Source organism: Cygnus atratus, chromosome 6, assembly GCF_013377495.2.
Source record: "Cygnus atratus isolate AKBS03 ecotype Queensland, Australia chromosome 6, CAtr_DNAZoo_HiC_assembly, whole genome shotgun sequence".
Classification (NCBI taxonomy): Eukaryota; Metazoa; Chordata; class Aves; order Anseriformes; family Anatidae; genus Cygnus; species Cygnus atratus.
In genome coordinates this window covers 16,375,805-16,395,383 of record NC_066367.1, presented here as the reverse complement: position 1 = coordinate 16,395,383, position 19,579 = coordinate 16,375,805, and the positions used below count along the sequence as shown (strand labels likewise).

Genomic DNA, 19,579 nt, shown 5'->3' with positions numbered 1-19,579 from the left:
CACGTAACTTCTGGAGTTGGACGTCCTTTAATTGGCACAAAAATCCGAATAGTTAACCCAGCTCTAACAACAAGTGTTCTTCTTAGCTCAGCATCTAATTCAAAGTCAGGAATCTCTTCCCGGTCTTTAATTTCCACACTTGGAATTACTGCTGGTTCACCAACACCTGCAGCATTCATGGCAGAGATTCTGAAATTGTATTTGGCTCCTGGCTGCAGATGAGCAACAACAAACTGAGTGATTCTTAAAGCAGTCCCTGTTGTATCTTTTACCCATTCTTCTTCTCCTTCCTTTTGATGCTCCACTATATAGCCAATGATGTCAAGACCACCATCATAATGAGGCTTGCCCCAGGCTAAAGATGCACTTGTCTTTGTAGTGTCAGTCACTCTTGGATTTGCAGGTGGACCTGGTGGGTCTGAAAAGTGAGCAAAAGATAAAATACCACATTATACGACATCATTACATTACAGAGGAAGTCACTCTTACACTGTCTGAACTTATCCCCCACCCACCACACTATCGAAAAACAAAAGGCATGATACTAACATGCAACATCCTTGCATATGACTGAGTTTGAAGCATCGCTTGGTGGTCCAACTCCTGCTCTATTTTCTGCACTGACACGAAATTCATATTCATTTCCTTCCAGGAGACCAGTTACTTTGCACCTAAGATCTGAAACTGGTTTCTTTGTTGCTCTGACCCATCTTAAACCTTTCTTCTCTCTCCTCTCCACATAGTAACCTGTGATTTCACTTCCACCATCATCTACTGGCCTTTTCCAGGTAACTGTCACAGTATTTTTAGTCACATTTGTTACTTCTGGTTTTCCAGGAGGACCTGGGGGACCTGGTAAGAAAGAAAAAAGTACAAAGTTTAAACAAAAATCAAGTCTTCAGAGATTAATAAAAGCACACTTGAACCTTTTAGCTTGTTCTACTTACCGAATCTGTCCACCATTTTAACTGGTTCTGATTGTACTGGTTCACCCTTGCCATATTGATTTACTGCTGATACACGGAAAACATACTCATTTCCTTGAATCAGCTTGCTAACAACATGCCTACAACTCTCAATATTTTCAGCAACTAATGTCCAGAGCAGTCGACTAGTCTCTCTCTTTTCAAGAACATATGATTTGATTGGTGATCCACCATCTTCTGCAGGAGGTGACCATGTAAGAGTGGCTTTTTCTGCTGAAACATTGCTGATCTCAATAGGCCCTGGAGGTCCTGGAACATCTAAAACTTTCACATGTACACTCTCCTGCTTAGTGCCAAAAGGATTGGTTGCAGTGATCGTGTATTCTCCAGAATCCTTTCTAGTTGCATATTTGATGTTTAGAGTAGAAGAAGTTGGTGTGGTTTCAATGTGCACAAGCTCTGAAGGTCTAAAATCTTTTCCAGCTTTTGACCATGCTGAAGTTGGAGGTGGTTTGCCATGAATACTAATAGCAGACACTGTAATTGTGTCTCCTGCTTTCACTGTTAAACCTTCCTTCAAAGTAGGATCAATAACAATTGTTGGTGCCTCTGTAAAAAAACAAAACAAAACAAAACAAGGTTGTCATAACAAGAAAGTAAAAAAAAAAAGTTTTAATGAGTTAAATAAAATTTATTTCTGATATCTTCCACATACCATACTCATCCTTGCATATTATGGTTCCTGTGGATTCAGATGGAGGACTGATAGCTCCAGCAGTGTTCTTAGCTCTAATTCTGAACTCGTACTTGGAGCCTTCAGTAAGGTCAGTTACAGTAAATGCACAGTCTGGAACATTCACATGATTAGCTTTCGTCCAAGTTTTTGAGGGCAAATCACGCTTTTCAACTATATAGCCAGTTAACTTATGTCCACCATCATATTTTGGTTCTGTCCAAATGAGTGTTACTGAGTTCCTAGTTACATTGATAACTTCAGGTTTCCCAGGAGGATCTAAAAGAAAAAACAATGAACCATGGTCAAACAAGAGTGATTTCAACTTTCAGAATTTTTATTTTTGTTCTTCTGATGACTTACCAATAGGATCAAGTGCAACAACTGGTTCAGATGGCAGACTTGGTTTACCTACTCCAGCCATATTGATTGCCATTACTCTGAATTCGTATTCCAGTCCTTCAGTTAATCCTGTCACTCTGAAATCTTTCATTCTTATTGGAGTTTTATTGGCTCTCTTCCACAGAAGACTATTTCTTTCTTTGACTTCAATGTGATAACCTAAAAGATAAATGATGAGGTGAAAATGAGGAATTTTCTATAAATCTTCATTTAACCTAGCTTTGCAAAATATCATAATGTCTGTATGGCATGCCTCATAAGAATTGCGCAGGAACAACATTGAAAACCAGATTAAGAAATGGATATGAACATACATTAAAGATGTATGTAATTGCAAGAATGAGATGCTTGCAAATGCAAATGTCTAATTTTACAGCCTCGAGTGATGTATCATGTAGTTGAGTTTGTTATTTGTTCTTTAGTCTCTCCGCAAAAATACTGTTTCTCAGTTAGTCTCTTCCTGATTTTTAAGGTAAGCCTTTGAAAGTTTCATCATACAGAAAGAGCAGGAAGGAAAACAGTGAAATCATTAACTCACTCACTCAGTTTAAATAATAAACACCTTATCTTACCCTTTGGCAAAGAGAAAGAAGTATTAAGAACTGTAATATTAAGGAGACTTTTGGGGAGACAATAAACCTGTGATTGGTGAGCCTCCAGTTCTTCTGGGATCAGTCCAAGTTAAAGCTACAGAGTCATGCCGAACATCAACAATGTTGGGAGGTGGAGGAGCATCTGGCACATCTAAACAACATAAAAAAATGCAGAAGCATTAAAAATAAGTATCACCTGTAAAACTTTTTTTTTTTTTTGAAAATTATAATGTATACTTACCAAATGGATGTTTTGCAATGACAGCGTCAGATTTAAGACCTTCACCTACTCCATATTTATTTTCAGCCCTGATCCTGAATGTATATTCATTTCCTTCGTGAAGTCTTGTAACTCTAAATGTAGTTTTCTGGACTGCAGAGGCACAAGTCACCCACTTATTGTTTACATTATCTCTCTTCTCTAGGACATAGTTAGTGATTTCTGAACCACCGTCATCTTTTGGAGGACCCCACTTTAAGGTTATGGCATCGGCTGTGACTTCCTCAAATTTTACTGGACCTGTTGGTATGCCAGGTTTTCCAACAACTTTCACAGAAATAGTGCCTTCCTTGCTGCCAATGACATTCTTCAGAGTGATTGTGTATTTTCCAGCATCAGCTTTCTGGCAGTCACGTACTACAAGGGTGGTGTTAACTGCTGTAGATTCAAATGCAACTCTTCCACTCTCGGTAAGTGCCTGGTCTTCATCTTTCTTCCAAGTTACAGTTGGGACAGGCTTGCCTTTAATTGGGATTTTAAGACGGAAATTGCTACCCTCTTTAGCTACATAGCACAAATCAGGTAGATCTCTTAAATCAAGATCAGGAGCCACTGTGAAAAATCAAGGCACCAATTATTCAACTATGCATAAACTCTGATAAAATTCAGATGCTTTTTTAAAGGCATCTGATTTGTACACATGCATAACAATGATGTTATGCATGAAATAAATGTGTTTGGATAAAAGAATTAATTATCCGAAGTTGTTTCTTACCAACATCATCTCTTGCCACAATTGTGATCTCTGTTGGAGTTCCATATCCAGCATCATTTTGGGCTCTTACTCTGAAAGTGTATTCTTGTCCTTCTTTTAGATCTCTCATTGAAAAATGGAGGTTCTTTGCTCGCATGACTTCTTGCCATTTATCTTCACCAATGAGAACCTCCACAACATATGCAAAAATACGGCTTCCACCATCACTGACAGGTTTTTTCCATACTAAATTGCAGGATGATTTTGTTACAGCTGAAGCCTTTAGATCCACAACTGGCCCAGGCGTTTCTAGAAGAGGAAGAAAAGCATAGTAAGTGTCCTTTCAAACTGAAAATAAAAATGATTTGAATACCAAAATAGGAGAAATTGATTCATTTTTCTTACCAGAGGCTTTAACAGCATCACGAGTTTCACAGGGGTCACCGATACCATATTCATTTTCAGCAAAAACCCTGAAGAAGTAGGATTTGCCTTCTTCTAAGTTAGTTATCCTGCAGCTTGTCTTTGGACATTCTGTTGTTACTGTGGACCATGATTTTCTCTCTGCATCACGTTTTTCAATGACGTAATTTGTGATTGGACTGCCACCATCTATTAGTGGAGGTTCCCATGTAATGAAGGCAGAATCCTTAGATGCTTCTTTTACAATAAGGTTAACAGGAGGGCCTGGAGTATCTGGAAGAACACAATCCCCCCACCACAATTTGATTTAGTAAACAAAAGTACAAAAAAAATTTCAGTTAAAAAGTGAACAAATATATTATACTGGGGAAAACTGACACTTACCAAGTACTTTTACAACAATGGTGTATGCCTTTTTGCCACAACTGTTCTCCAGACTGAGAATGTATTTTCCAGCATCATATTTGTTTACGTTTTCACAACGTAGGAAGGTATCAAAGTCAGTTGACTTGATGTCTAATCCTTGTCTATCTCTTAGGTTAGCACCCACTTTAGACCACGTAATCTTAGGAGGTGGACGTCCTCTTACTGGCACGTAAAGCCTCATTGTGACTCCAGCACGCAACACAAGGACTTTCCTTAGTTCTGCATCAAGTTCTCCTTCAGGAGGAACTGTGTTTAACAAAAAAGATGTGATTAAAACATTATCTTTAAGACTATCACTAAAGAGTCTGTGACATGAAGTACCTCTTTACAGGCATTTCACTAGATTAACTAGCTTGTTCTTATGTCATGATGATATCAATGAGTTAATGTCCTGACTCCCATTTCAAGCTCATTTGTAAACCTGCTTTTTTTTTTTTTTTTCCAGTGATTTCACTTGCTTTTCTTCTGTCTTTTCCACCATTTACATTGCTTATCATATGAAAAGGACTCCCATTTCCTCTATAATCCAAAGGAGTTTCAAAGACTGCACTGCTTTTCTTGAACTGAGGCAATTCTCTGAAGCAATGCTTTTCTACAGATAGCAAAATGTATACAGAAGCCAGCATGGCTCTTAAGGAATGTGTGTCATATAATTAAATTGTGTGTCAGTGGATTTTTTGGATAATAGTCTGGCTTCAAACTATTTAGAAGACACGAAGAAGACTAAAGTTTTCAGATGAGAAGAAAGGCATGGAAAGTCTGATTTTAGGATCAGACAGAAAAAAACAAAACAGGAGGTGGAAGAGTATCTGGGATACAAATTAAAAATGCAGACACTGGGAAGATTCTTCTCAGTTCCTAACTGCCCCGTTCTCTTCCAAATTAGCCACTTTTAAACTACATTTATTTGAGAAATGACACATTCCAAATTAATCTTTTTTTTTTTTTTTTTGGTGATCTGTGACAAACCCTTCATTTAGAAGCCATCCCATGAATTAAAACAAAAGTTAATATCACAATATGTTTTCAGTGAACATACTTAAAATATCTTTGGCAGTGTGTGTATCAGGAACATCACTTGGATCACTGTATCCAATCTTATTGACAGCATAAATGCGGAACTGGTACTCTGTATCTTCTATCAGCCCTGTTACAACAAATCGTGTAGCCTGTAAATTCTTAGGTAGATTGCATCTGACCCAGTTGTCTGTGTCAACTCTTTTTGCTTCCACTAGATAACCAATAATAGGGCTTCCACCATCATATGCTGGTTTGCTCCATGACAGGCTTATTGAATTACGAGTACTATCAACCACCTTCGGGAAGGCAGGTGGGCCAGGAGGATCTGAGAATTAAAAGAGCAGAAAGTTACTCATACCGAATGCTGTACAAAAGTATTTGGAAATACCATAGAAAATGTCTGAGACTTTTAGCTTACATTGAGGATCACGAGCATACACTGCTTTGGATGGTGCACTAGGCTTGCCAGGTCCAGCCTTATTCAATGCTATCACCCGGAATTCATATTCTGTTCCTTCTTGGAGTCCTGTAGCCTTAACAGTTCTTTCAATGACAGGCTTTCTGTTTACCTTTGTCCAGTTAAGGGCTTTAGTTTCACGCTTCTCAAGTATATAACCAGTTATTGGGGATCCGCCATCACTAGCTGGTGGCTTCCAGCTAACAGTCATAAAGTCTTTTGTTACATTACTGATAACTGGTGGATCACAAGGTCCAGGTACATCTGTGAAGATTTATTTGAAAGTTATTTTCATATGTGTAAGTGTACATAAAAAAACAGTGACTCATGAAACTATCCTACAAAACACTTACCATATGGATTCTTAGCAACTGCTGGGTCAGTCAAGATAGGGTCTCCAACACCATATTTGTTTTCAGCACATATGCGGAACTGGTACTCATGTCCTTCTATTAGTTTCTCCACTGTGCAGCTTGTAATGGGTACATTGGCACTGACTTGGGCCCAGTTTGGTCTGCTTGTTTCACGTTTGTCAACAATGTAGTTAGTAATTTCTGAACCTCCATCTTCTAGGGGAGGCTCCCAAGAAAGCATTGCACGATCTGCATACATATGTTTGATTTTTACGGAGGCTGGAGGGCCAGGCTTATCTGGAAGAATTAACATCCCATTATTACAGCTACAGTTCTTGCTATATCATTTAACCATAAATGTATTTATTAACAGACAGTGTTTAGCTTACCAAGTACTTTAAGCTTAATGGTTGCTGACTTTGATCCACTTGCATTTTCGGCAGTAATAGTATAGTCTCCTGTCTGCTTCCTGTTAACACTGAACAGTTCAACAGTAGCAAGATTTCTTTTAGTAGTGATCTTAACACCTTCTGAAGGCTTTAAAACTTCTCCTTCTTTCTTCCAGGTAATGCTTGGCATAGGCTTTCCATATACATTTGCCTCCAGACGCACATTAGTTCCAGCTTTTACTGTAAGCTGTGATTGCATAGATAAATCCAACTCTATTCTGGGAGGAACTGAAGGGAAAAAGCAAAAGAGTAAATCAATATAGTATGAGGTGAACACCTCATTCTTCACATGAATTCAGTATGGAGAGACTCTCATCAGAGTTCTTAAATGCTTTTGCATTTCTTACCATTTTCTGGACGAATGGTCACTGGATCAGAAGGTTCTGAAGGTCTGCTAATATTAACTGCTGTCTTAGCAATTGCTCTAAATTGATATTGAGCATTTTCTTCCAAATCAGTAGCAGTGTACTCTTCTAGGGGTATTTGATGTGGAGTTGTATTGCACCGGACCCACTTATCACCAGGTAATTTGCAAGCTTCAACAAAGTAGCCAATAAGCTTGCTACCACCATCATGCTTTGGTCTTGTCCATGCCAGTGACACAGTACTCTTAGTGACATCAATAACTTCAGGTTTTCCAGGGGGATCTAAGGCAAGGAAGATCATGTTATAGTCTGTTTTGCCAAAAGGGTTAACATATTAAAAAGTGGCTTTAATTGTGATGGATCCTGTTTACAGTACAACCACACAGTGCACTCACAGCAAACACAAAAACATAAATGTAAATGCAAACTGAAGATTATAGAGTTGCAGATATACTGAAAATAACCATAAAAACAACAGCCTGCTGCAAATCATTGATACGTTTGACTTACCGACTGGTGCTCTTGCTGTGACAAATTCAGTTGGTTTACTAGGCTTACTTGCTCCAGCTCTGTTCAGCGCATAAATTCTGAAAGTATACTCAAGACCTTCGATGAGCCCTACACAAGGGTACTCTGTAGAGCGAACAGCTGTGTCATTAGCTTTCACCCACAGTAAACTGTTCCTTTCTTTTCGCTCAATGAGATAACCAGTGATTGGACTGCCTCCATCACTATCTGGTCTATCCCAGGCAACAAAAATGCAGTCCTTATTAACCTTGGTAATACGTGCATTCTTTGGTTCACTGGGAACATCTATAAAGAAATACAAAATTGGATATCAATCACATGCCTTCTTATTAGGAGGACTAAAAAGAGAAATGCTGCTACTAAAAACTGACGTACCAAATGGGAACCTTGCAATCATCTTGCCAGAATTAAGTGGCTCAGAAATCCCAAAACGATTTTCGGCACGAACACGAAACATGTACTCTTCTCCAGGAATCAGTTTTCCAATTCTACAGGTTGTCTTTGTGACAGAAGCTAAAGCTGTTACCCAATCTCCTCGGCTTACATCACATTTTTCAACAATGTAGTTTGTAATGTTACTGCCACCATCTTCAAGAGGTATATGCCATGCAAGAGTGCAAGCATCAGCATCTATTTCAGAAATGTCAAATGGGGGCTGTGGTGGACCTGGCTTATCTACACATGGAAATACATTAAGAAATAGGTATAAGGGAAAACGGCAAACATTGGGATACACTAAAACTAGTTTTGTATAAAGCTGGATTTAAAATAATTAAATGAAACATACCCATGACTATCACTCTGATTTTCTGACTATCAGTACCAGAGCTATTTTCTGCAGTAAGAGTGTAAAAATCAGAATCTTTTCTAGTCACATCCTTAATGATAAGAACAGAAGACTTTTCTGCTTTATGGACAGCAAGGCGACTGGATGTAATTACATCTTGATCTCCTTTCAGCCATTTGCAGACTGGCTGAGGCTTCCCATATACATGTGCTTCAATTCTCAGTTTCTTCCCAGCTTTAATGTGAACATGATCAGGCATCAGGATCTTAGGCGGGACTGGAGAAAAATACACAGAGACATATAAATTCAACTTCTGTGACATATTAATTCACTTTTTCTTATGTTTTCATGTGAAAGTTCTCTTCCTTTTCCGTAAGTGGAATCACCAGTAAGAATGACTTGGTAATTTTTAATTTAGGTTCCACTTATGAACAACTAGAGATTCTGCAGTGTGCAATATCCACTCCAGTCTTACTTTCACATTCTCATCCAGATTATAAGAGAATATTTTAAAGTTTGGATCACCTTCCTGCACACATAATTCCCATGTGTATGTGGAATTTGGGTTCCTGCTGTCTTTCTACAAGACAGACATGAAGGAAGAGAAAAGAAAGACTGGAATTCTCACTGAATTAAACCCATTTCTGCAGCCTCTTTTTACTACCTTTGAATTATTCTTCAACTAAAGCCCCTTCTCCCACTTCTTCTGCACAAAAATTTCCCAATTTATAGCAAAAGATGCCTGGCTATATGCTTAGTGTACTTTTCTTCCTGCCATTGGCTATGTTTCAGTCTCTTGCTCCTGTACCTATTTCCACGTCACGGATGAAGAAGGCTGTTCTTATCTGTCCCATACTCCTGCATCTTCCTGTGCCTCAGGGTCTCCCCAGTTTGTCCTCGGTACCTTAGCTTTACATTCCCAGCTGACTCTACAATATAAGCAATTTATTTTCTATTGTCTTAAAACAACGCCCACTTCTGGGCCCACTTATCTCCCAAACTACTGTTCTGTTTTTTTCTTTCATTTTTAGTTAATTGGATGTATTTATTATTTCTCCCTCTCTCTCATCTTCTGGTTCAAACTGAAACCACACCCACAAAATTCTTTAACGATTCTCAATTAGTGGTCACGCATCATCCTTTCTGAGCTGTCAAAATATTCAGTACAGTTAACTGTAATCCTTCAGCTGACTTCATAAAGTATTTGACTTTCCGGTTCTCAGTCTAAGAACAAGCATGGTTGTTCATTTCATTATTAAAGAGAGTATTGCAACATGGGTAGTATTTAATTACTTACTGAGTTGTTCCTTAATTTCAAATACTCCTTCAGTTTCTCTCGGCAAACTTACTCCTACAGCATTTCGAGCTGCCACTCTAAACCTGTACTTCTTTCCTTCTTTCAGACCAGCTACAACAATGGAGAGATCTTTGACAATTGAATATTCTGTCCAGCGATCTGCTGGTTGGTCATCTTCTTTGTAGCTTACAATGTACCCATCAACTTTAGAGCCTCCATCACGCAGTGGTGGCAGCCAGCCTAAAGTGGCACTGTTCTTTGTAATTTCAGTAACTTCAAGTTTTCTTGGTGGATCAGGTTCACCTTTTGCAGATGGGGAGAAGGAAAGGAAACATTAAACACTGAATTACCAAGAATTTCTGAAATACTGGATACTATCTATGCTAAGTCAACAAGGACAATACAGAAAAGAGGAAAAATTTGAATGATTGCAAAGGTACTATATTCACAGACTGTGTTATTTGAAAGTAACTGACACAAATATTTATGCTCGTTGCTAAGTAGATAGTAGCATTGCCCTATTTAGAAACAACTGCTTTCATAAATGCAAAATCTTACTTAAATTTGAGAAAATGATAAAATGTGCATAAAGGCATACTTACATAGGGGATCTGTTGCTAAGACTGGTTTTGGTATGTCACTTGGAACACCTGACCCATATTCATTTACTGCTGTTACTCTAAAGAAATATTCATTTCCAGGTACAAGATTAGCAATTTGGAAACTAGTTTTCTTTAGTTCTGCAGTGACTGTTCCCCAGGTCTTCCTGTCAGCCTCACGTTTCTGCAGGATGTAATGAGTCACTGGGCTACCACCATCATTCTCTGGAGGTGCCCATGAAAGATGGCATGACATCTTGGTGACATCTGAAGCCTTGAAGTCCGACACAGGTCCAGGAGTATCTATAAAGGAATTTCAATTTATGTTAGTCTTTTCTTCTTTAATAAATTAAAATTAAAGGGGGTTAATAGGCTCTTAGACAGGGGGAGGTAGCATTAGTTGATACATTTGTACTCAAAAATTATAGCATTAGGGGGAATAAAGATTTTTGTGTAGAACATACAATATAATTAAAACAATGTAAAAAGTTAAAACAATGTCTACATGTAGTTCTTTCAGTTACTCACCCAGAACTCTGACGTTCACAAACACAGCCTTTTCCCCAGCTGCATTAACAAGTGTCAATGAATATTTGCCTGAGTCATCACGTGTTGAATTAGGGATGACACAGAAGGCCATAGTGTCAACTAGATCAACTTGTCCTTTTCTGATAACGTTATCAACACCCATTCTCCGCCAGGTGACTTTTGGTGCTGGGCGACCCCTAATAATAGCAAAAAGTCTAATAGGGCAACCTGCCCTGACTGTGACCAACTTTCTCATGCTTGCATCCAATTCAATCTCAGGAGGTTCTGAAAGACAAATTCACAGAAATAAAATGCAAAGTTTAGTACATGAAAAAAGGAAAAACAGAGCAAATAAAGTTTATGTGCAAGTACTCATGAAGAAGATGGGAAAAATCACCAAGTATTTCTTTGGGAGACACAGCTTCTTTCAGTTCAGCTGGCCGGCCAAGGCCAACCTGGTTTTGGGCAGAAACTCTGAACTCATATAATTGGTTCTCATCCAGGCTAGTGGCTGTGAATTCTGTATGAATAACTTGGGCAGCAACATTGCATCGTTTCCATCCTGCTTCAGGATCAGCACCTTCCACTTTTGGTCTAATTTCCACAACATATCCAATAATTGGAGCACCACCATCATACACTGGTTTTCCCCAGCCAAGGGTTATGGAACTCTTTGTGCTATCAACCACCCTCAAGTTTGTGGGAGGACCAGGCGGTTCTGAAAGACAATAGAAGTTACAGATAAGAATATAGTTATGCAATTTAACAATCTGTTAACATTAAAAACAAACAAACAAACAACAGTAGTATACAGTAGTACGATACCTATTGGGTCTTTTGCTACTACTGGTCTTGATGGTAAGCTTGGTTCTCCAAGTCCAACCTCATTTTCAGCACTGACGCGGAACTGATATTCATGACCAGGGATGAGATTAGTAACCTTCTTTCGTCTCTCAGGGATTGCAGTCTTAGTAACAGGAACCCATCTTAATGATCGTTTCTCTTTCTTCTCTAAAATGTATCCTGTAATTGACTTGCCACCATCATATTCTGGTGGATTCCAAACTACAGTCATCTCTTCTTTATTAACTCTTGTGACCTCCGGAGGGTCAGGGCGTCCAGGTCTATCGTATTTAGTTTTTGCAATAATTGGCTGTGTTTCTGTTGGCGGACCAGTGCCCATCTTATTCTCTGCACGAACTCTGAATATATATTCATTACCTTCAATGAGACGTGTCACATTTGCATAGTTTGTTAGGACAGAGGAAGAGTATGTAGACCAAACCATACGCTTGCTTTCACATTTTTCTAGGATGTAGTTTTGTATTTCACAACCGCCATCATCCTCTGGAGGTTCCCAGGTAACAGTACATCTATCACTCGAAATGTCAGTGACTTTCAAGTTTCTTACAGGACCTGGTTTATCCAAAACAATAACAGTAGCATATGCCACAAAGCTACCAGCTGTGTTAGTTGCAGTAATCACATACTTCCCACCATCACTGCGCCTGGATTGTGTGAGAACAAACTTAGATGTGTCAGAAGTTGTTTCAATACTGATTCTTGGAGATCTGGTAAGATCTGTAGCATCTTTGTCTTTTGTCCATACAACTTCAGGATGTGGTTTTCCTCTGACTCCAGCCTCAATTCTAATTGGATCACCTGCTTTCACAGTTAACACCCCACTTAACTTCAAGTCTAACACTGGTTTCTGCAGATCTTCCTTCACAGTGACTTCAGCGGTTTTTACCCAGTCACTTTCACCTGCCTCATTCTTGGTTTGAACTCTGAATTGGTAGATCTTATTTTCAACACATTTATCTACCATGTAGTGTGTTTCCTTAATGCTGCCTTTGTGAACCCTTTCCCATTCATCTGAATCTTTCAGTTTTCTCTCCACATGATAACTTAAGTTAGGGCTTCCACCGTCATAATCAGGCCTTCTCCATTTCAGATATACAAATGTTTTTCCTTTCTCTGCAATGTGAAGATTTTCTGGCTCTCCAGGCTTGTCAATAGGATTTATGGCAAGGATGGGAGTTTTAGTCTCAATGCAAGGACCTGGACCTATTTTGTTTTCTGCACAAACTCTGAAGAAATATTCACGGTTCTCTATAAGATTTGCCTTCACTAACCGTTTAGTGATATCAGAAGACACAATTGACCATCCCCTCTGGTTTGGTTGACGGTACTCTACTATATAATTTGTAATTTCTGAGCCACCATTATCCACTGGACTTTCCCAAGCAATCATGCAAGAATCTTTTGTAACATAGCTTATTTTCAGGTTCTGACATGGTCCAGGTCTGTCAAGTACATTAACAATGGCAAAAGCTTGAGCATGTCCACAGCTGTTCTTAGCTGCTATTATATATTTGCCATGATCAGATCTTTTGGCTTCTTTCACTTGCAGTTCAACATTAGGTAGATCATGGACTATTTCAACACGTTTTTCTTGGACCAGTACTTTTCCATCCTTAGACCATGTTATTTCAGGATCTGGCCTGCCTTTTACTTTACCAGTAATACGGATTGTTTGACCTACTCGGACAGTAATTAAGTCTCGACAGGTCACATCTAGGTTTACTTCTGGAGGAGAAAGAATATCCTTTGCAAGTACAGTTTCTGCCAGTTCTCGTGGTTCTCCCTCTCCCACAATATTGACAGCTTTTATTCGGAATTTATATTCATTTCCTTCTATTAACCCAGGTACTCTAAAGGCACATTGTCGAATGAGTTCATCTTTGTTAATCCTATTCCACTGTGTAGTTCCAGTTTTCTGACATTCCACAATGTATCCCAGAATTGGGCTGCCACCATCTTTGAGGGGCTTTGTCCACACAAGATCAGCTGTTTCTTTGGTTTTGTCTTTTAATTTTGGATTAATGGGTGGTCCAGGAGGAGTGATAGGACGTGATGCTTTTACTGGATCAGAGCTTGGGGATGGTTTGCTTAAGCCCACCATGTTTTCTGCAAAAACTCTGAATTCATATGTGTTGCCTTCAAAGAGACCAGTGACTCTGTATTTCATATCAAGTATTGGAGCCTTATTGACACGCACCCATTTACCAGATGCTTCCCGACGTTCGAGTATGTAACCAGTTATTGGAGTTCCACCATCAGACTTTGGTAGGGTCCAAGACACTGTTGCAGCATTTTCTGTAATATCATAAACTGTTGGTTTACCAGGTGGGGATGGTGGATCAAACATATGTTTAGCAACTGTTGGTTCTGAATCAAGAGGTGCACCAATGCCTATCTTATTTTCTGCCCGAACACGGAAAATATATTCACAGCCTTTCTGTAGTCGTGGAATCTTAATTTTTGTGTGACTTGTTCCAGAGCTAACCACTCCCCAAGTTTCTTTCTTTGATTGACGCTTCTCAACAATATAGTTTATTATAGGACTCCCACCATCATCTTTAGGAGGGCGCCAAGAAATAACCATATGATCTGGTGTTACTTCAAGAATATTAATAGGACCTGTTGGTGGGCCAGGGACATCCAACACTGTAAGATGTAGAGCAACAGTTTTGCTGCCAGCTGAATTAGATACTGTGAGTAGATATTCTCCTGTATCTTTTCTTACACAGTCTTTGATGGTAAGCACAGTTGAATAATTATCAGTCTCAATCTTATGTCTGCCTTCTGTTTTAATTTCAATGCCATCAGTAACCCATCTTGCAGTTGGAACTGGCACACCTCTCATAATTGCAGGAAGTCTCACTGTGGTACCAGCTTTAACAACAAGACCTTCAATTAACTTCACATCTAGTTCCACAGATGGTGGTACTGAAATTAGAAAAAAAAAAAAAAAAACAAACACAGAAATTACGTTATGCTTTTCAGAGTGAATACTTAAAGGTGAGAAAGAATCAGTGAAACAACATGAAAAACTAAAAATTACCTAGTTTTTCTTGACATTCTATTGGTATAGTTGTATCTGGAAGGCTAAGGCCAATAATATTCTGAGCCTTCACACGGAATTTGTATATTTTTCCTTTTTGTAAGCCTGTAACAACACAGTCTAGCATGGGGACTGTCTGGAACTTTGTCCACTCATCTGCACCATCTTCTTGATACTCCACCAAATATCCAGTTATCTCAGCACCACCATCACGATCTGGTCGATTCCAAACAAGGGAAACTTCAGTCTTGTCAACATCTACATGATGTAGATTCTTTGGTGGCCCTGGAGGATCTTTTAAAATACAAAACCCAAACCAGTTACTAGATGGCCGATATATAGTAGCAGCATACCACGTTCACATTAGTACCAACAAAATCATTCAAAAATTACCTAGAGCAATTTGAACAAACAAATAATACAGATGAATAACACTTACGCAGTGGATCTATAGCTTTAATTGGCTTGATCGTTTCCACATATGGTCCTCTACCAAACTGATTCTCAGCAGCAACTCGGAAGAGATACTGAGTGCCTTCCATCAGATATTTAGCCATGTGACTACGTTTCTTGGAGGATGATGAGACGGGTACCCACTGTGCAGAAGCTACATCTTTCCTTTCCACCACATAGTTGGTAATGACAGAACCACCATCATCTTCTGGTTCCTTCCAAGTGAGGTAGCAAGAATCACTTCTAACTTCACTGATTTGCAGATTTCTAGGTGGACCAGGCTTATCTAATATTGCCAAAAACAAATCTGTTATCTATTTGATAATCAAAGCATTAAAAAAAATCAACAACAAAAAATTAGCAAACCTCAAGAGAAAAAGTATTTCCTATAAGCTTCAGTTTTTCTCCCTACTGAGTATTTTGTAATTTCTTATATCTTAATTTACTGATATTTTCCTGACATTCCTTTCTTAATCTCTAATTAAAGAATAAAACCAGGCAGTACAAAAGGAACATCAAAAAGATTACCTAAGACAACAACTTTTACTGAAACAGTCTTTGAACCAGCTGGATTCTCAACTGTCAGGGAGTAAATTCCACCATCTTCATGGACAGTGTTACGAATTTCAAGTTTACTGCCAACTCCTGTAATCTCAATATCAGCTTTCGGTGAGACCTCATGATCTTCTTTCTTCCAAGAAACTTTTGGGAATGGAACACCTTTAATAACAGCACTAAGTCTCAGGGTATCTCCAGCTTTTACATGCTGTTCTCGGGCCATATTAGCATCCAGTATCAGCTCGGGAGGTTCTGGAATCAAAATGATATTTTTTTATAAAATGAGAGAAAAAAAAATCTTAAGTAAACTTATGTGATTTTGTTATACTCACCAAGTCTGTCCTTTACTTCTATTGGATCAGGAACATAGGCTGGTTCAGATTCACCTGCTGCATTGACTGCCTTGACCCTGAATTTATAGGTCAAACCTTCAGTAAGTCCCGTGACTTTATATTTTGTTTCAGGACATGAATCTGCTGTAAGATTGGCCTTTTTCCATTCTTCGTCTCCAACTTTCTGATATTCAACAAGATAGCCAATTATCTTGCCGTTACCATCATGGCGTGGTGGTTGCCAAGATAAATCAACTGTATTCTTAGTTTTATCTACTGCTTCTGGATTAACAGGTGGACTTGGTTTTACTGTTAAAAAATGAACCAAAAAAAAAAAAAGGAAAAAAGAAAAACGTTAATACAGATTTCTAACTAAAATCAAGAATGCATTAAAAATTCAATGAGAAATAAAATTTAATACTTTACCAATTGGATCTCTAGCGAAAATTGGCTTTGACGGTGGACTAGGATCACCAATGCCAATTTCATTTTCTGCTGAAACACGGAATTCATATTGACAGCCTTCAAGGAGGTCAGGTACTTTGAACTGAGTACTGGGGAAAATTGGGTCTTTGGTAACTCTGACCCATCTAGTTGCCATTGTTTCCTTCTTTTCTACAATATAGTTTGTTATTGGCTTGCCTCCATCATATGGTTTGTTCCAAACCACCACTGCAGAGTCTTTTGTAACGTCCTTAATGATTGGTTGCTCAGGTGCATCGGGAACATCTAGAAAAAAAACAACCAAACAAACAAGAATTCATGAGCACAACAAACAGGTTAAAGATTAAAGTATCAAAATAAGATAGCAAATGAGTGACATACTGAAACGGTCTTTGGCTTTCATCTCATCAGAGATGAGAGGATCACTTATGCCGTATAGATTTTCAGCATAAATTCGAATTTGATATTCTCTTCCTTCAAGCAGTTTAGGAATTTTGCATGTTGTCTTAACTGTGGCAGATGTAACTGGCATCCACAGATCCCTGTGTGCATCCTTCTTCTCAACAATGTAATTTGTAATTTCACTACCTCCATCATCTAGTGGAGGTTTCCAGGAAACTACCATGTGATCTTTATGAACTTCATCAAATATAACTGGGCCCACTGGAGGTGATGGGCGATCTGTTTAAGAAAAAAATAAATAAATCATACTTATGCTTTTATAAGAACTTCAGATAATGATGTAGATTAAAATAGTGTCAATATAGTAAATATAATATGAAAACAGAAACCTGGGATCATATTCTTAATAAGGAGTCAAAACCTCAACACTATTTTTCTTTAAAACTTGTTTGACTCACTGGATCTTATTCCTCAATGTGTATAAGGTATTTGATGACTGACATTTTCTACTGACATTATTTAAGTGCATGTAAAAATATTAACTTATTCATATTGAATAAACTAAGTCAGAGTTAACTATGAATCAAAATCAGTAAATAGTATTTCAGTCAAATACAATTGCAATACATCAAAATATTGTAATAAAGGATGCATTAACATTTTACAAATTCAATGAATTCTAATCACTATAAAACATCAAAGACAATACTATTTATCAGGAAAACCTACCAACAACATTAACTTGACAAAACCCTTTTCTTGATCCTGTGCTGTTCTCTACAGTAATACAATATTTGCCTGAGTCTTCACGGACAGATTTTAGTATCCCCAAACAAAGAGTTGTAGGAGTTGTCTTGATCTTTGTACGGTCATCTTCTTTCACAACAGTATCATCCTTTAGCCAAGTAACTTTTGGTGTAGGCTTTCCTGAGTAACGTCCAGTCAGGCTGAATGCTTCACCAACCCGAACAATAAGCTTGTCTCTAAAGTCAAGGTCAAGTGATGGCGGAGCTGAAAAATGAAATTAAAAAACTACAATGTCCACAATGTCAACAATATTAATAAGAAAAAAATATGAAATCAGAAAATGTGATGACTGTTTTCAAAAAAAATTATGGAAATATACATACCAATTTCATCTTTGCATGTGATTGGTTTTGTGCAAAATGATGGCTTGCCTTGCCCCACAATATTGCAAGCACTCACACGATATTCATAGGTGTCACCCTCTTTCAAGCCTTCTATAGTATATTTCCTGTCAAGCATTTTCTCTTTTGTAACTTTGTGGAATTTCTCTTTTCCAATGAGACGACTCTCTAGAACATACATGGTGATATCCGATCCTCCATTATATTTTGGAGGGTTCCAAGTTAATGTAACAGAGTTCTTGGTAACTGCTTTTACCTCCAGGTCTTCTGGACGGTCAGGAACAGCTGTGAACAAACATAAAAATATGGTAAATATGGTAAATTTTTGTAAAAAATATGGTAAATATGGTAAATTTTTCTGCAAATTCGTCTCATATGACAATAATCTAAACCGTCAAATGTACTTACTTATTGGATCTCTAATGACGATCTCTTTTGTTGTCTCTGTGAATGGACCCATGCCAATTATATTCTCAGCTGCAATTCGGAAAAAGTAGGCTTTCCCTTCAGTCAGCCCCTGAACGGTAGCATTCTGTCTTGTAACTGTATAGCTTACTGGAGTCCAAGCTCTATGGTCAGATTCACGTTTTTCAATTATATAATTGGTAATAGGAGAACCGCCATCATCTTCTGGAGTAAACCATGTCAATTTACAAGAATCGTTGGTTAGGTTCTCAGTAAGGAATGGCATGCCAACAGGGCCTGGCACATCTGAAAGCAAAGAAGAAATGGAGTATTTAAGTGTACATACTGAATGTTATGAAATTTAACTTGTTCACAAGAAGTGGAATTGCTCTTTACCTAGCACATCAACAATAATGGTCTTCTTCCGCTCACCACCTGCATTTTTAGCCAGAAGAGTGTATACACCCTGGTGGCTCCTTTTGCAATTCTTGATGACTAAAGAAGAACTAATAGCTGTTTCTTCAATTTTAGCTTCTTCAGGTAAAGCTTGGTCAACTCTGCTCCAAGTCACTGTTGGGGCTGGTTTTCCTGAGACATATGCTATAATCCGAATTACTCCTCCAGCATGAACAACAATTCTGTCCCTGACACTAGCATCCAAATTAATATCCGGAGCCACTGTGGGAGGCAAGAAAAAAATCAGTGTTTTTTATTCTCATTTTGAGAAAATGTAACTAAAAATGTAAATGTAAATGACAAAAATGTAAATGTAATACCAATTCTGTCCTTCATTTCAATAATGTCTGTAACTTCTCCAGGCTCTCCGATGCCAGCAGCATTCACTGCCCTAACTCTAAATTTGTAAAAACATCCTTCTTTTAATCCTGCCACAACAAACTTGGTTCCTCTAACTTCTTTATCTTTTACCTGGAAGAAATATTATAAAATCAGCCACCATCAAGGTACCATCAAATTCTTTGTGATGTTTGAAGCAGATGACTTTTTTTTTTTGCATTTATAAGCACAAGACTGTATTAAGCATACAGTGATCTAGCTCATATGTTAGTCTT

The 19,579-nt window shown here is 38.2% G+C and overlaps 1 protein-coding gene across 1 annotated transcript in view; it reads right to left on the bottom strand.

Annotated features, from left to right (window-relative positions):
- Positions 1-19,579, bottom strand: part of TTN (titin) — a 239,629-nt gene that overhangs the window by 44,075 nt on the left and 175,975 nt on the right. Inside the window, 34 exon segments of the mRNA XM_035572644.1 lie at positions 2-418; positions 550-852; positions 948-1,535; positions 1,642-1,938; positions 2,023-2,220; positions 2,701-2,805; positions 2,896-3,486; positions 3,650-3,937; positions 4,034-4,324; positions 4,436-4,723; positions 5,517-5,822; positions 5,916-6,218; positions 6,308-6,604; positions 6,697-6,984; positions 7,104-7,403; positions 7,632-7,934; positions 8,025-8,324; positions 8,437-8,712; positions 9,734-10,036; positions 10,336-10,635; positions 10,861-11,145; positions 11,258-11,578; positions 11,686-14,652; positions 14,768-15,061; positions 15,207-15,506; positions 15,749-16,030; positions 16,111-16,419; positions 16,537-16,839; positions 16,936-17,235; positions 17,686-17,967; positions 18,087-18,389; positions 18,513-18,815; positions 18,906-19,187; positions 19,286-19,436. Coding sequence (XP_035428537.1) covers positions 2-418; positions 550-852; positions 948-1,535; positions 1,642-1,938; positions 2,023-2,220; positions 2,701-2,805; positions 2,896-3,486; positions 3,650-3,937; positions 4,034-4,324; positions 4,436-4,723; positions 5,517-5,822; positions 5,916-6,218; positions 6,308-6,604; positions 6,697-6,984; positions 7,104-7,403; positions 7,632-7,934; positions 8,025-8,324; positions 8,437-8,712; positions 9,734-10,036; positions 10,336-10,635; positions 10,861-11,145; positions 11,258-11,578; positions 11,686-14,652; positions 14,768-15,061; positions 15,207-15,506; positions 15,749-16,030; positions 16,111-16,419; positions 16,537-16,839; positions 16,936-17,235; positions 17,686-17,967; positions 18,087-18,389; positions 18,513-18,815; positions 18,906-19,187; positions 19,286-19,436 — 13,024 coding nt within the window.